Source organism: Bombus bifarius, unplaced genomic scaffold (genome assembly GCF_011952205.1).
Source record: "Bombus bifarius isolate JDL3187 unplaced genomic scaffold, Bbif_JDL3187 scf7180000008058, whole genome shotgun sequence".
Taxonomy (NCBI): domain Eukaryota; kingdom Metazoa; phylum Arthropoda; class Insecta; order Hymenoptera; family Apidae; genus Bombus; species Bombus bifarius.
In genome coordinates this window covers 2871558-2887836 of record NW_022884422.1, presented here as the reverse complement: position 1 = coordinate 2887836, position 16279 = coordinate 2871558, and the positions used below count along the sequence as shown (strand labels likewise).

The 16279-nt window shown below is 31.7% G+C and overlaps 6 protein-coding genes across 11 annotated transcripts in view; 5 read left to right on the top strand and 1 right to left on the bottom strand.

Annotated features, from left to right (window-relative positions):
* The window catches only part of LOC117208286 (elongation of very long chain fatty acids protein AAEL008004-like), a 37467-nt gene extending 33005 nt beyond the window's left edge, over positions 1-4462 (top strand). For 4 of the 6 annotated variants that reach the window (XM_033449333.1, XM_033449334.1, XM_033449331.1 and 1 more), the window contains one exon: positions 31-4462. In XM_033449333.1, the coding sequence (XP_033305224.1) occupies positions 31-500 (470 nt within the window). In that variant the 3' untranslated portion in view covers positions 501-4462. The remainder of the gene's footprint in view (positions 1-30) is intronic. The other 2 variants (XM_033449328.1, XM_033449330.1) reach the window with 1 other exon arrangement.
* A 531-nt stretch (positions 4463-4993) lies between these two features.
* Positions 4994-7065, top strand: LOC117208288 (ADP-ribosylation factor-like protein 8B-A). The gene is made up of 3 exons (XM_033449335.1): positions 4994-5491; positions 5970-6286; positions 6368-7065. Exons 1-3 carry the CDS (start codon positions 5369-5371, stop codon positions 6486-6488), a joined length of 561 nt encoding a protein of 186 aa, XP_033305226.1. The 5' UTR covers positions 4994-5368; the 3' UTR covers positions 6489-7065.
* A 556-nt stretch (positions 7066-7621) lies between these two features.
* Positions 7622-8578, top strand: LOC117208231 (histone-lysine N-methyltransferase SETMAR-like). The gene is made up of 2 exons (XM_033449218.1): positions 7622-7868; positions 7936-8578. Exons 1-2 carry the CDS (start codon positions 7622-7624, stop codon positions 8298-8300), a joined length of 612 nt encoding a protein of 203 aa, XP_033305109.1. The 3' UTR covers positions 8301-8578.
* Positions 8579-9802: 1224 nt separating this feature from the next.
* LOC117208289 (protein FAM32A) lies at positions 9803-10933 on the top strand. Its single transcript, XM_033449336.1, has 3 exons — positions 9803-10095; positions 10222-10354; positions 10431-10933. The coding sequence occupies exons 1-3, from the start codon at positions 10010-10012 to the stop codon at positions 10551-10553; spliced, it is 342 nt and encodes a 113-aa protein (XP_033305227.1). The 5' UTR covers positions 9803-10009; the 3' UTR covers positions 10554-10933.
* LOC117208284 lies at positions 10920-13848 on the bottom strand. Its single transcript, XM_033449326.1, has 9 exons — positions 13654-13848; positions 13137-13385; positions 12895-13052; positions 12680-12827; positions 12165-12591; positions 11946-12100; positions 11633-11872; positions 11268-11500; positions 10920-11193 (listed from the first exon to the last, which is right to left on the bottom strand). The coding sequence occupies exons 1-9, from the start codon at positions 13832-13834 to the stop codon at positions 11011-11013; spliced, it is 1974 nt and encodes a 657-aa protein (XP_033305217.1). The 5' UTR covers positions 13835-13848; the 3' UTR covers positions 10920-11010.
* A 53-nt stretch (positions 13849-13901) lies between these two features.
* Positions 13902-16238, top strand: LOC117208285 (nuclear RNA export factor 2-like). Its single transcript, XM_033449327.1, has one exon. It carries the CDS (start codon positions 14574-14576, stop codon positions 16185-16187), a length of 1614 nt encoding a protein of 537 aa, XP_033305218.1. The 5' UTR covers positions 13902-14573; the 3' UTR covers positions 16188-16238.
* Positions 16239-16279: the final 41 nt, after the last annotated feature.

The window sequence follows — 16279 nt, the reverse complement described above, 5'->3', positions numbered from 1 at the left end:
TCTTTTAACATATATCGTCTTTCCTTCCAGGCGGTCATTCTACTTTCTTCGGACTCTTGAACACGTTCGTTCACATCGTAATGTATACATACTACTTGTTAGCTGCGATGGGTCCGAGATTGCAACCGTATCTCTGGTGGAAGAAATACTTGACCGTCTTCCAAATGATTCAGTTCATCGCGGTTATGATCCACGCGTTCCAACTGCTCTTCATCGACTGCAACTACCCAAAGGCGTTCGTTTGGTGGATCGGTCTGCACGCGACTATGTTCTTCTTCCTATTCAACGAATTCTACCAGCAAAGTTACCAACAGAGGAGGAAGCCAGTCGCAAACGGCATGAAAAAGGATCATCAGCAGAACCATCAAGCCAATGGCGTGACGAGCGGTACAAACAGTAATTCGTCGGGAAGAAGGGATGCGGCCGATTATTACGTGAAAGGCGACAGCCTAGCCGCGTCAGAGCTCAATCTTAGGAAATCATACACGACGACCGAGTGACCCGATCGCGTTACGTCGTAGCCGTCATCAATTCATCTCGTCTTTTTCCATCGATTCCTCGAGTCGCATCCGGGCTTCGCTCTATCACCCTTCCAGTCCAATGATCCTTCGAGACCAATGGAGAAAACATTGAGTACAAAATTACTCTGTATTGCGACTGCGTTGTAGCGTATATTTGTGAAAGGGGATGGAAGGTGAGAGGAAAAGAGTGTGATACGAAGCAACGTACAAAGGTACTCCCGGATGTGTTGCGACTCAATGTCACGGATCCCTGACCTCGTGACTCAGGTATTCGTGATCCTTCTTCGGTTCGCTGTACGTACACCTGCCACGACTGACAAGGTAACTCGTCTTTGAATCCACCCCCCCCACCCTCTGCAAAGGAGTATACGCGGGAAGCAAACAAACGAAGAAGCCGCACTGCCGTTCATGTAATCGTATCTCACGTAGAAAACTAATTGCATCGATGTCTCAATGAGATCGCGGATATAAAAATATGTAGAAAAAGTTAAGTTAAAAAGTTACAAAAAAGTAATTTTCATCGCCATCGCATTACCAATCATGGTAATTTATAGCGGTATTACGATACGCAACGGTAATTGTAGAATAATTGTTTTTATTGACCATAGTGAAATTGCAGCGTTTTCGCAGCACGCCCTCGAACCACTAGGTAAAAATGGCCTCTCACCACTTTAAATCGGCTGAAATAACCCGATTTGATTTTCCCACCCTTTCGTGAAAATGAACATTGTTAAACATCATTTTTTGATTTACATACTTTTCAAATACGTCCGGACGATAGCTACTTGCGAAATGTTTTTACTGTCATCGGTTTGCGCGAGGTTCTAAGATTATATAAAAACAAGAAATTATATAAGAGAGTTAACGGTGAGTCTTGGATTAAATTACGTAACAATGCCACCGACCGTTGTTTTATTACATAATTCGGGAAGATCTCTTTTGCATTTTACTAGGATCCCGCGGGTGTGAGAAAATTTATACTTCATTATTCCAGAATTTGTGATCTTAATTAGGCCGATCTATAGTGCACAATCTACGCACTTTCATACCAATTTTACAATTACATAAACGGTACGAAACCTGGGCTTAAATTCATATCCGTATGCAAGGTGAGTCAACTAACGTTAGCCAAAAATTTCTCTGTTAATTTCAATGATACGAAAAAATGATTAAGGAAGAAAATATATCGATATATAACGAAGAAACATATATCGAAAATATATCATGACGCAAAAAATTTCTTTCTCAAGATCATAACCCAATATTTTTTATGTAAAACGTTTTCTCCTATTAATAAAACTAAAAGAAAAATTTTTCGCTTGTGACGTTAAATGACTCATTCTATAAAGGATTGAATATCAATAAAAGCAAATTTCCTAATGATACTGATTTTAAACATATTTTAAATATTTCTAATTCCGTGAATATTTTCTTTTCACAACTCAGGCATATCCGTTATAAATCGATATATAAAAATTACTTTCAGTCGAACATGAATCATCGATACCGGCGTATACATATATTCGATTTCGAGAGATACTTCATCTACGTGGCAGCCGTAGGTACAGTGTAACATATTCAGCATTGTACATAAAATACATCATCTATTCAATATGTTCGACTCAAAAGCCATTCAGCTGAAATTAAAAGGAGAAAACGGAAAAAAATGTAAGGTAAAGGAAATATGTGCGAAGCAATAAATCAAGACAGTGTACAAAACTAATCATTTAAGCTATAAGAATGACTACTAATCGATGATGAGAATGATTTAATGATTTAATCGACAATGAATAACCGATTTTGTATATTTAAGATTTTTCACTGATTGGCTTTTATGCCGATTATATTATAGGCATCGCGAAGTCGCGCAAAGCTAAGGAAACTCACGTTTTCAATTACCGAACATTGAATCCTTGAAGGGACAAGAGAGCAACGTCATCCGTGCCTTGCGAGCAAACTGATGTGCCTTAATATCTGGAATGTTCTGATAATTACGCGCAATGGTCATTCAAAGCTCAATATAAACAGCGAGGTGATCTATCGGCGAAAATTCATTAACGAAAAGCAAGAGATCGCGTTTCATTTTGTAACACGATCACTGGCGTTAAAGCTGTGATTACCAAAATATTTCGTCGTGTCACTTGTGATCTAGACATTAAGGTTTCAACTCAGAACGCGTCTTCAAACGAGCCGAATTAATCAAGGGGTTTTTTATCGTTTTTTTTGTACGTATATCATGAAATTATATAGGGTTAAATTGTTGATCAAATTTTCCAACATCACAGTTGTTGAAATTATTGTTAGAACTAAGAATATCTAGAAACGTTTATATTTTCTAGCGCAAACATCAAGTTCCCGAATTCCGCACAAATTTATTCTATTTTTCTAAGCGAATGCTTGTAATCCAACAGATCTGTGACGAAGATCATTCGTGTATCCCATAAACCAATGTTTTCTAACTATGAAATTTTGTGTGCCTCGCGTACTTGCACGATGCAACATTCTTATCGATACTTGCTCACACTTTCTAAAAGAGAATCACAAATGTTTGTATGCCTGAGAAATTCTTTGTACATCTATCCATAAAATTACAGCAACTAAGATACGATTCCCGAATTTGTACCACAGATATAATCAGATAGTATGATGATACGATTGGTTTGCACAAAATGTCCACTTTGTGTTTCGTTCGCTTTGCACATTTCGTACACTCTGTACATAGATAGGATAGTTTTGTACCGTCGTAAGGAAAGGAAACAAAACTATTGAATAACACTTATTGTGCCACGCGAGAAAGGTCGAAAGTTAATGAAAACGGCGAAGGAAAAGAAAAGTAAAAGCAGGTAACATAAATTAACGCGCGCATAATGATAATTTATATACGAATCTATATCTAGATATTACGAATAAAAAGTTGTTAAAAAAAACGTATGAAAAAGAATCTTCACCGAGACTAATGATTACTTTGTAATCGCGGCTATGTACATAATACTTGTAGAACAGTTAGAGAAAAATAACGAACATGTCTCACGTTTCATATTTTTTAAAGAAAAATTGTTCTTTTTTGCAAAGATTTTCTTTTGTACAAAAAGACAATGTACAAAAATACAAAGATACCAATTAATTCTCATTAGTGAAAACTTTCAAACTTTATTACAAATGTTCTGCTAATGCGATAAAAAAAAATCACGAAAACCTATACTATACCAAAATTTTCTGAACAAAAATCTCGAGAATAATATTCGAGTACCCCTTTTATCAGACACATTCTAATTTGGCAAGAAAACTTATCAATTCAAATTTATCACTTGCTCACGCAATTAATTTTTCTAAGGATAATAAAGAAAATTGTTTATTATTTATTTACGACCTCAATTTCAAATTGAAAAGTTGACGACAGAGAGAATACAATGTACGTAAGTAGATCCAAACGATTAATCAGACATTAAATGTGGAATTAAACGCAAAAACGATGAATACAACATATTTAAAACTCGAGTCTATGCATCGAATTGTACATAAATGAAAGTAATCATTCTATATATACAACGTGAACTTAATTATGTACCCTTGTTTCTTATGCACAGATAAGAAGAAACTATAGTAATCTAATTAAATAGCTGATATAGTCCTCTAGATCAGTGATGCATGAAGGAACTGAATAAAAGAATTGATACATTTATTATGATATTGACAAAATTAAAAGTTCTTGAAACACAAATTGATTGAAGCATATACAGTATACAGTACATTGTGTGAACTACCGCATGATAGAAAAGAACAATTCTTTTTCAACGTGCATTTGCATGGATTAATACCTACAAGTATGTGACGCATTCATAATTTTCTGTCTCTTAGACAATAGTTCTCAATCTATATGTTACGATATTTAAATGATTGTTACGCGGGCTATTTGGGAACAATAATATAATAAATAAAAACATAATTTACAGCATCAATAACAGTTACCTCATATTTGCGCATAAACAAAATTAACAATAATTAAAACGTATCGATGAAAAGATAAAATCTTATTCTTCGTAAACGAAAGATTGAGAACCATCAACGCCATAGTAACATAGTAGCTTGAACTGTCGCGAATCATCTACCGCGACCGCTTCGTATACAACTTGCAATCTTACAATAACGGTCATTATTGTTTTAATGTGAAGACATTTCATTTTATTTCCTACAACTTTATATTAACAATAGAATGAATTTTCAACAACAGTATAAATAGTAGAAAAATCCATAGGCAGCAATAAATACATTTATATAGTTACAAAATTGGTCCTTTACTTCGATAAAAAATACAAAAATTTAAATTTCTGTTCATATCCCTATATGAATTCTATATTATAAAAGAATCTCTCTAGTCGATATAAAATTGTGCACATAAGCACGCGTATGTGCAATAAACCAGTACATTTGTTGGAAAACGGAACAGAAGTCACCAACGCGTCCTAGTCAGTGAATTATTAATTGAACGAAGTATCAAAGAGTAACATCTAGTTGAGAATCGCTGTAACGTCTTCTGCTGCACGTCAATGCCCGAACTGTCAAGATCGTTCTACCACCATCTACTATAACTCGCAATAAACTTGTTTAGCGTGGAAGATATTACTTTTTCATAAGATAAATTCGTGTTTAGCATCTTGTGACGCATCACAGGCACTGGTGCCGCGCGATTAGTCAGCGCCAGTCACTGACTAGCGCGGTACATACTTTCGGAGTTGACGGACTGACGTCGTAGTCGAGTGCAAATGACTACATGTCAAAGTCAGTGAGCGGCGTACTTTAAGTGTACTTCCTACCGGTGGAGCTGGATTTCCTCCGATTGAATAAAAATGTTGGCTCTCATCAATCGAATTTTGGATTGGTTTAAATCCCTCTTTTGGAAAGAGGAGATGGAACTCACTCTTGTTGGCTTGCAGTACAGTGGAAAAACCACCTTCGTAAATGTTATAGCGGTACGAAAATTTGCTTTCATTGTTACAATTTAACGATTGGTATTCCTATTCGCGTTTTTATTAAATAAAACGTACCATGCTCATTTGAAAAATCACTAAATCGTCATATTTTACCATTATAAAAGAACAAAACGTGCACCGTTTTGGTTAGATTCTATATTTCATTCGGGATAACTTTGTAACTGATGTAAACCTTGCACCCGCCCTAATATAAAGATTTAAAATTACATATCTTCGCAATCATTTTCTGGGAAACGAACTTGATTGTTGTCGTTTTCTTTTGTTCCTTAATTTTAGATAGAATAGTGACCAATTCATGAGCAGTTTAATAAAATTATACATTAGTTTTTTCATAACATTAACATATTTGTTATTTTGAAACATTTTCTATATTTTATCACTGTATTATTTTATATTCTGTAATGAAACAAGTACTATTTCTCAGAACCTATTTCTCATAGAATATAATCTTTTTCAGTCAGGACAATTCAGCGAAGATATGATCCCAACTGTTGGTTTTAATATGCGTAAAATAACAAAAGGCAATGTAACTATAAAGGTATGGGATATTGGAGGTCAACCAAGGTTTAGATCAATGTGGGAAAGATATTGCAGAGGAGTGAATGCAATAGTATATATGGTAGATGCAGCTGATTCTGAAAAAATAGAAGCAAGTCGCAATGAATTACACAATCTATTAGACAAACCTCAGCTATCTGGTATACCAGTGCTGGTTCTTGGTAACAAGAGGGACTTACCTCTTGCTTTGGATGAAAATGGGCTTATAGAAAGAATGTATGTTTGTTATTTAAAAAATTATAGTCATAGTAGTGAGTAAATGATAAATGTATGTCATATAAATACTTTCTATTTCAGGAATTTATCAGCAATTCAAGATCGTGAGATCTGTTGCTATAGCATTTCATGCAAAGAGAAAGACAATATTGATATAACATTGCAGTGGCTTATAGCACATTCTAAAAGTGGTGTTCGTTAATATGTGTAACTAATTTTATGTACTTACTCATCTTTATCGAAAAGCCCAAAATATTGATAGAATGGGGATCAAATGTGCAAGGGAGTGTTGAGTAATGATTTTATTCTGAATTGAGTGATCAATTATTGTAGACACTTTTTTTAAACCTAAGCTTTAGCTGTTATCTATTCAGTCATATAAAAATCATAGAAAGTTTGATAAAGGAAAAAAACAAAGAAATTATGCTTAAACCAAATATGCTCATGCAAATAACAAGACACATACATCCTGCAAGCACCTTAGAAATAAGTAACAATTTTTTATATTGTGTTTTCAGATAATCAATTTAAGTAACAGTGCTGTTATTCTAACTTAAATCCTTCAAGAAAAAATAGCATTTAATGGTTAATGTAGAAATGATGATAGCTAGTACGAATACAAGCGCAAAATAATATCAATTATCATATAGTACACATTTTTGAAACTATTTAATTAAGATTAATAGATCACAACATAGAGATTATGAACAATTGATTGCTATATGTACACGAATATGATGCTAAGTAAACTTGTATAATTAATGGAGAATTATTAACAAATTATATCAATTTATTACGATCCTTAAAGTATGACAGTTGTGTTATGTATATACACACACATACACGTATACATACATATATATACATACATATGAAAAGGAATAAAACAATGTAATCCATTTTTTAAATGGATTCTTGCCTTTGATAAAATTTTTATTATCATTGGAAAATAAAAATAATAAAATGTTGTATGTTTTTAAAACAATAATATAGAATTTTAAGCTATGTTATCTTATCCAGCGCAGAAACGTTATTGGTTGATATGCATGACGTCATAGCACTATCGATTGTGTATTGTCGAGAGTCGATTCATCTTTAGCGAGTTTATTTACTGTCCTATATAGTTTGTGTAAGTGTAAGTATAATGATTGTATTAGGTCATCCCATAAGTTCGTGCCGACTTTTGTGTATACATTTCATGTGTCGATTTATAAACATACGGCGATAAGGGACCAATGCACTTAAGCTTAGCTGATCGAGAATAGGCTAGAGCAGATTTTCGTGGATATAATATCGTAATATAGTGAACACAGTGACTTCTAACAGTAAAAAATCATGAGTGAAATGCGTATCCATTTTCGACATCTCATGTTATATGAATTTCGGAAAGGAAGTTCTGTAATAATTGCCACGAAAAACATATGTGCTGTTTACGGAGAAAATGCGCTTTCATCTCGCACCTGTAGGAAGTGGTTCCAACGTTTTAGAGCTGGAAATTTCTGTTTAGAAGACGAGGAACGCTCCGGGCGTCCTCCTCAGATAGACGAAGATAAAATTCGGGATCTTGTTGAAAAATCACGAAGTTTGACAGTTCAAGAGATGTCAAATATTCTGAAAATACCTAAGACAACGATTCATAGGTGTTTAAAAAAATGGGGATGGTGTCAAAGTTGAAGTTTGGGTGCCCCATGAACTTACGGAACGGAACCGTCTTGAACGAACGACAGCGTGCATGTCATTACTTGCGCGTAATAAACATGAGCCATTCCTTAAACGCCTGGTAACTGGTGATGAAAAGTGGATACTTTACGAAAACCCTGAACGGAAACGTAGCTGGTCCCAACGAAATCAGCCACCTCAACGCTGCGCAAAACCAGGGTTACATCCACGTAAAGTTCTTTTGTGTGTATGGTGGGATTATAAAGGAATACTCTATTTTGAACTTTTATCTAGTAGTGATACCATTATTCAGACAAATATTGCACTCAGAAAAATTAAGGGAAGCACTAGCTGAAAAACGACCAGGTTTAGTGAATAGGAACAACGTTATCTTCCATCACGATAACGCTATTGTCGCGAAAAGCGTTACAAAAAATTGTCTGAATTTAATTGGGAAATTTTACCACATCCCCATATTCCCCAGACATTGCCCCATCTGATTACCACCTGTTCAGAGCATTACAACACTTTTTAGCCAGTAAAAAATTTGAAAATATTGACATTCTCAAAAATAGCTTAGAAAATTATTTTAAAGAAAAACAAGAGAACTTTTATCAAGACGGAATAATGGCCCTACCAGAAAAATGGGAAAAAGTTGTACAACGAGAGGGGGATTACATTTTTTTATGAAACTGAAAAGTATATAAACAATCTTAACATATATATCCGCTCGAAAAACGGCACGAACTTATGGGATGACCTAATATGTACAAGATTATCCACTTAACTTTCAAGTTTCGACCCACGCTCGCCAGAACATATAAGAATGGCAACAGCGTAACATAAAAGCTTATGACATAGTCAAATGTAGCACACCATCTATGAGCGGTAGCTAAAAGTACAATTAAACGAAAACACAGAGCGATTTGGGTGTCACCGAAGGACTTTAAATTTGACATCACAATAAGGAGAAAACGATTTTCGCAGCCAACTTTGTTCCTATATGTAACTTAACTTTTTTTTTATTAATAACTGATATCTTGGATTATTACAACGTAATTTTTTTTTATTTAAAATTATATTCAACTATCAAAGTTATTAGCAAATTACAATGAAATGGTTCACAATCTTACAAACATCGAGGCCCTTTTTCTATTTCATCATTTTCTTCTACATCGTACTTCAAAATTTGTTAACTACCACTTTCTAGAAATTGACCGCTATTACCTGATATTGATCGCTCTGTTCTGAATACATCGAACGTAAAAATAAGGAACAAGGAGAGCAATTGAGATACAAGACACCTCCCAGACTAAATGTCTAAATATGAATCCTGTGAAATATTTTGTTATATCTCAATTGCCTTCTTATTCTTACATTCAACGCATTCAAACAATCGTGTTCCGAATTTCACAATTTCTGAAGAATCAATTTTTTCAGTGATTCTAGGAGCATCCGAAAAAGAGCTTTCCGTTAAACCTGAGGAAGATCCTCACCCGAGAATGCACTTAGGACGAGGAGCACTTAGGATTTCCACAACGGCGAAAATTTATTTATTTTCTTTATTTTTTGTTAATAAATTGCTATATTCTGACATTTCTAACCCTGCTTTATATGTGTCATCATTCAAAAATATAGTAAACAATTAATTGTCATTCTTATACTTGCCTATCTCGGGTAGAATAATAGATATGAACTTTTTCATAGAACCATACAATTAAATAGGTACTTGTAGCGTAGAATTCAATATGTTCATATCTATACTAGTGTGTAACCAAACAGAGCAAATCCCTAACATTAAGTTTAAATACATAGATTCTCATATATGCTAAGGTTCAACCAAACAGGGCAGATCCCTACCTTTATAGGTTCTTGTATATGCTAATTTCAATTTAAACTCAGCACTTGGCCGCATGGTGGAGCACCTGTACTGTGAAACAACTAAAACTACGGGCGTGAGCACTCTCATTTCCTCCCTGATAGTATACATAATCAGCTATAACCTGAGAACATTTTATAAGAACAACAATACATTAAATAATAAATATTTATTTAAAAATTAACATGCGAGCAACAACTGATGATGATCCATATGCTCATGTAGCAAAAGGACCATTGAAACTAAAAAATGATCAAAATGTGATTAAAAAGTATGTATCTGACAAATCTTATTTTTAGATTAAGTTTAGTTACATTGACAGTTACTAAATATGTAGATCAAAATTTACGTATAATCCTTAGATTGTTAATAATACAATTATTATTTTTTTTAATAGAAAAAAGAATAAAGAAGGTAAAAAGAAGAAATTAGTAGAAGTGACAAAAATTACGGAAGAAGAACAATCTAAGGTAATAGAAATTAAACGAACAAAAGCTGAAATAGCATTTCAAAAGATGCAAGAGAAGATGGTAAGCAATTATTTAATTGATAGTCTCATATTATAAGATAAGGTAATATAATATAACTCTGCAATATTACTTGCAGCAAACTGAACGAATAAAACAAAAGGCTTCAATGACGCACAAACAACGGGTAGAAGAATTTAACAGACATTTAGACAGTTTAACAGAACACTTTGATATACCAAAAGTCAGCTGGACAAAATAAATTCTTTCTATGCTTTATATTATACTATATTTATACATAAAATTTAAGCATAAATAATATAATACTTAATTACATTAGATTATTCTTAGATAAAATTTTTCATAAAATTATTCTTTATTGTAAATTTTTTTTATAAAAGTACATTAATTATTAAATTCAGATCGTCATAAAAAATTGTAATTGTAAAATGGATGGATTCTTCACACTAAAGCTTATTGTTATTTTATTAATTAATAAAAGATATAATTTTTAAGTATAAGGCACATTTTGTTAATGCACTTCATATTGTAACATATATATAATGAGTATTATATATTACAATGTATAGTAAATATCTCTTTGAATTTAAGATATACAATAAATAAGTGCATTATGTATATTTGTCTATAATTATTCATGTCTAATAAACGATATGTACACATATGGACGGAACTGATTAATAAAAGGGGTTAATATACTATGTTTCAACCAACGGTATATGAATCATACCTATTGTTAAAAATAAGAATGAATATAAAAACGAAATTTTTATACTTCCACTACCATAATGGAATATTTTTATATAATTTTCCGTTACGACCCAAGGATTACTCCCGTCATCGAAATACATTGGACATTGATCACGTTCTCTTTCATATTCCTAATTTAATTATAAAATGTATTTAGAATTATACATAATGCATTAAATAAACTTATAGAGGCACTTTGTATTACCTGCAACTCTAACGCAACTGCGGCACCTTCAGTATAATTACTGCTTGTAACATCTTGTTTAAGATCACAGAATGGTCCAATAGCTTGAGACATGAGAACTTTATTTAAATCTGCTCTTTGATATACCCAGCAACGATATTTACTAAAAGGATCTAACTCGTCGTAGGTTATTAAATATGATTTTAAATTTTCTTTCCAAAATCCAATACATTGCATTTTGTAATCCGGGAGACCTATATTTAAAAAGAACATGTGGAATATGTTATTTTTCTACTATATTATATATATATATATATATATATATATATATATATATATATATATATATATATATATACTATTCTACTATAGCAATTTACACTTACTGTAGATATCCACAGGTCTTCCTAAATGATCTACTGATAAACAATAGGTTTCATCAATGGCAATTTCCTTTTGGTCAGTATCACATACAGAAAAATCTGAAATGTTTTGTTTGCAATAAATATTTGGACGTGGAGACTTTGTAACACCCCCTAAAATTCTAGTTTCAAATAAAACATCTCCTTTTTGAGCAAACATGTATTTTCCGGCCACTGGACAGCGTACTGGTACGGGATTCTTAGCTAAAGGTACAACAAATATTAATAGAAGAACCTAGCTAGCATTAGATATACAGAAAAAGTATTTTATACTGACCTAAGAATAAATCATATTTCCAAGCTTCCTTGTTAGGGAACTGAACCCAAGAACAAACTGTATGGAAATCATCTTTAATAACTGCAATACCACGTCGATATCTGATAATGTTATGATGTCGACGTACAAAGTCAAAGCATACATAATCTTTTTGACTAAAAATGAAAATTAATTAAATATTGAAGCATAACATTTATCAATTACATTAAACATCCATACCATCCATCAACAGTTAATCTAGCCATCATCACCCTGGTATCCCTCGATTCACGACAAACATAAATCGTACGTCTATAACGACCTTCATCAGGATACCAAGTTTCAATTATATGCGTTTCGTTAATGAAAATATCTGCATCAATATTGGCAGTGTTTATCCATTGTCCGCTCATATCTTCTGGTAGTCTGCATCCTGGTTCTACTACTTCCGCTTTGACGGGTGTTACCCTTAATCGTTCTGGACTTTTCTCAACTGTCTTCAACGTATTACATTCTGCAGTAATAGATACACCAATATAAAGATCATCATCGCGATTCTTTAGGAAACATCGGTATTTTTCGTCTTTTCTAGATTCTTTCGTATTTGCAACCGCGAAAAAATGATTTTTATCAACAAACCAATCTCCCAAACAACTGTATTCTACCACTGAAATAGAAAATGGAATATTATTTGAATTTTACAAGAAAGAACTTAGCAAAATAGTATTAACTCCTAATTTAACAAAATACATTACCTCCTTCAAAAGTATTCTTCATACCAGCGCATTGTTTGTACGTTATGTTGAATTTTTGATTAGTTATCAAAAATTGTGTTCCGGCAGTTTGACATGATCTAATTTGAGCATCTGGATGATTGCATTCTCCTGTAAATCTGAATCGATTCTGTAATAATAAAAAAATGGATAAATTTTGTGTATACTATTGTACAAATGTACTATTAAATGTATACCTGATAGGCAAACTGCCACACTCCTTCAAGAGAAGATCTACAGTTTACTGGGACATAATTCTCTGAAAATAGTGTTACTAACTGTTGGTCAGGACGTAACCCTTTACATACATTTTCCACATTTGGCTCAACACCACTGGGTAGATTCACACAATATGCTAAATCATAAGCATGCAGTATTAATGTATTTTATATACAGATTTTTTTTATTAATTCCTTTAAATTTATCTTATATACTTTACCTTCAAGTTTTTCTAATACATTTACAGTTCTAACAATTAATTTAACACAGTGATAACAGGTTTCATGTTGAAACACAAATGTATAATTAACATGATACTCTTCTATCATATCAACGCATCTGCCACGATCAGTCATTGTTTCAGCATTTATTTCTGTTAAAGTGTTCCTTCCATTTTCCCAAGAAAACCAAGATCCTCTAATAACTAATGGAATTTGACAAGAACTTGATTGTTGAATCGAATACACAACTAAAGAAACATAAACATGAAAAAAATATGAAATTATTGTCATTTATATTGAATTGTTTATATGTTGTTAAATATATTAAAAATTATAACATTTGTAATATGTCACAAAAATATTGAATATTCAATAGAGTAATTAATTATATATTTTTTTAGCATATTTATTTTTTAACTTAAAAATGTTTTTATATAAAGTTTTTAACTTTTAAATACAGAATTAAAAGTGGAATTTTGTATACACATAAGTAATTTACAAATCACTAAAATTTACCTTGGCACATAAAATATAAACCAAATAAAAATAAATGTAATCGTTTAATCATCTTGTCATTAAATTTTGTATAATAAATTTTATAAGTAAAAAAATGTATATTTTGTATACATATAACTGATATGTAATTAATCACAAAAAAATTTACACTCAGTGCCCAACCCACTTGTGAATCATACATATGCTGCCCTCTGAAAATGAATGTACTATTTAAACTTGAATTAACCCATACAAATTAATGTGTTACTTATTTGTTAAAATTAAATATATATCGGTTTTTGAAACAAATATTCAATATCTTTGTTATTGAATTGTAGACGCAATAAAAATGAGTAAAAGTTATTGTAAGGAATACAATATTTTCTACAACTAAAATTTAAAGTAGGAATATTTAGGGTTAAGATATTTAATTCATTTCTTAAAAGTTTCAAATATTAAGGTTTTGAACAAATATTTTTGTTTTTACATATTATATACATTTTGTTAGAAATCAAATCTTAATAAATCGTTTCGTACAAGAAAAATATTATGTAAGTACAAAAAAATTTGTTTTATATAATATTCGTAATTTAAATAAAAATGTAATGCGAGCATTAGTGAGTACATGTCACTCAATACTTAATATAAATCGTTGAATTAGTGATATTCTTCCAGAAAGTAATATTTTTTGTATAGGGAAATTTATCTAAACAGTATATTGTATGTCTAAACAATTGTATACAGAAATCTTTTATATATTTACTAAATATTGTTTGATTAAAATTAATTTCTAATGTCTTCTAACTATTTGTGAATAAATCTTATAAATTTAAGCGATTGTATTGTGAATTAATTTCATATTTTATTACTTTTAATTTTATTGTTGCTTTTTGTGAAAACATAAACTTTATAAATCAACATTATATACATTATCAAGAACAATGACAAATGCAGAAGTTGTTAAAAATATGTCAGACTGGGAACCATTGCGACTGACATATATTAAACCATCACTTAATACTCAAGAATCAACTTTGGCAGCACGACGAGATTTATGGCACAAATTCATTTTATTTGGCATAGGACAATATAAAGCAACAGAAGTATTGAGAACAATTATTGTTGCTTGTGAACCTGAAATTATATTACCCATTATGTATAAAGAGGAAAGTCCCAACAAAAGTACATTCCTGACAAAATGTAGCTGCAGCGCTATTGAAAATCTTGTAAAGCAAGGTTTATGCATAACATTGTCAAATGGGCAAGAATTACGCATTGATATTATATTGGGATATACAGATTCTCAAAGTTTACAATTGAATCCTAATAGAGTTATAGCACAGGCACTTTATTATAGGTATGAACCTACAAAAAAGGTATTGAACCTTGATGATTTTGAAAATGAAAAGTCATTAAACTCTATATATTGTCCCATATCTTTACCTAAAATATTACACTTTGTTTTAAGATGTACTAAAATGGGTATTTTGAGCAATAATCGTGATTCACGGTTACCTGTTAGAGAACTGACTTTAAGATATAATCAAATTACAGGCATTGTCTTCTTTGAAAAATTTTTTAGTTATCATTTAACCAAATTAGACTTACGTCATAATCAAATCACAGATGTGGAATACTTACGCTATTTTAGTGAGTTTAAAATAAGTGAACTTTGGTTGGATGGGAATCCACTATGTGCAAAATACAGCAAGTGTCAAGATTATGTGCAAGCAGTAAAAAATGTTTTTCCTCATTTGCAAAAATTGGATGGAATTGTAATAGGTATGGAACAAAAGTTTGTTCCTAATATTCAAAGTAACTTTCTAAGAGATGGTACAAATACTTGTTTGATCAAACAATTTGTGAAGCATTTTTTCACGTTATATGATCAAGATGATAGACAAGTGATGAATGGTTTATATGACAGAGATGCACTTTATTCTATGACTCTGGGACCTGTTTCAAATTACATTCATAAACAGCTAACTAAGACGTTTGTTACAAACAGAAATTTACTAAAATTTGTTGATTATGCAAAGTGCCAAGAATTTTTATTACGTGGACCAGAAAAAATCATTTCTGCGCTCAGAAATCAACCGCCTACGATACATCACTTTAAAACATTTTATATAGATTTATTGTATGAAGGAGAGATTCACATTGCAATTTCTGTGCAAGGAATGTTCTCATTTCGAGACATTCACCAATGTCCTCCAATGTTTTTCAATAGAACTTTTATAATTATGAAAAAAGAAGATAATGAATATTGCATTACTAATGATCAGTGTTATCTTGACGGAACACCTGCTAATGGCACTTTGTCAGGAAACAGTGAAATAAGGTTTGAATCAAAAGGTGCTCCAAAATTTACTCCAACAGTGTTTAGTGTTTCTGAAAAAGAACAATTACTTACATTTTTACATGAATTGACTACAATGAATATGAAATTTTGTCATCAATATCTTGAAGATGCCAACTGGGATATTAGAACTGCTATTGTGACATTTATGAATATGTATACAGTCAACAATGTGCCACCTGAAGCTTTTCTATAATATGTATTTTACTGTATAATATTTATATAATATAGATATTATTATCTGTTACATGCTTGTAATATAACAAGAAAATTGTATAATTGTACTAT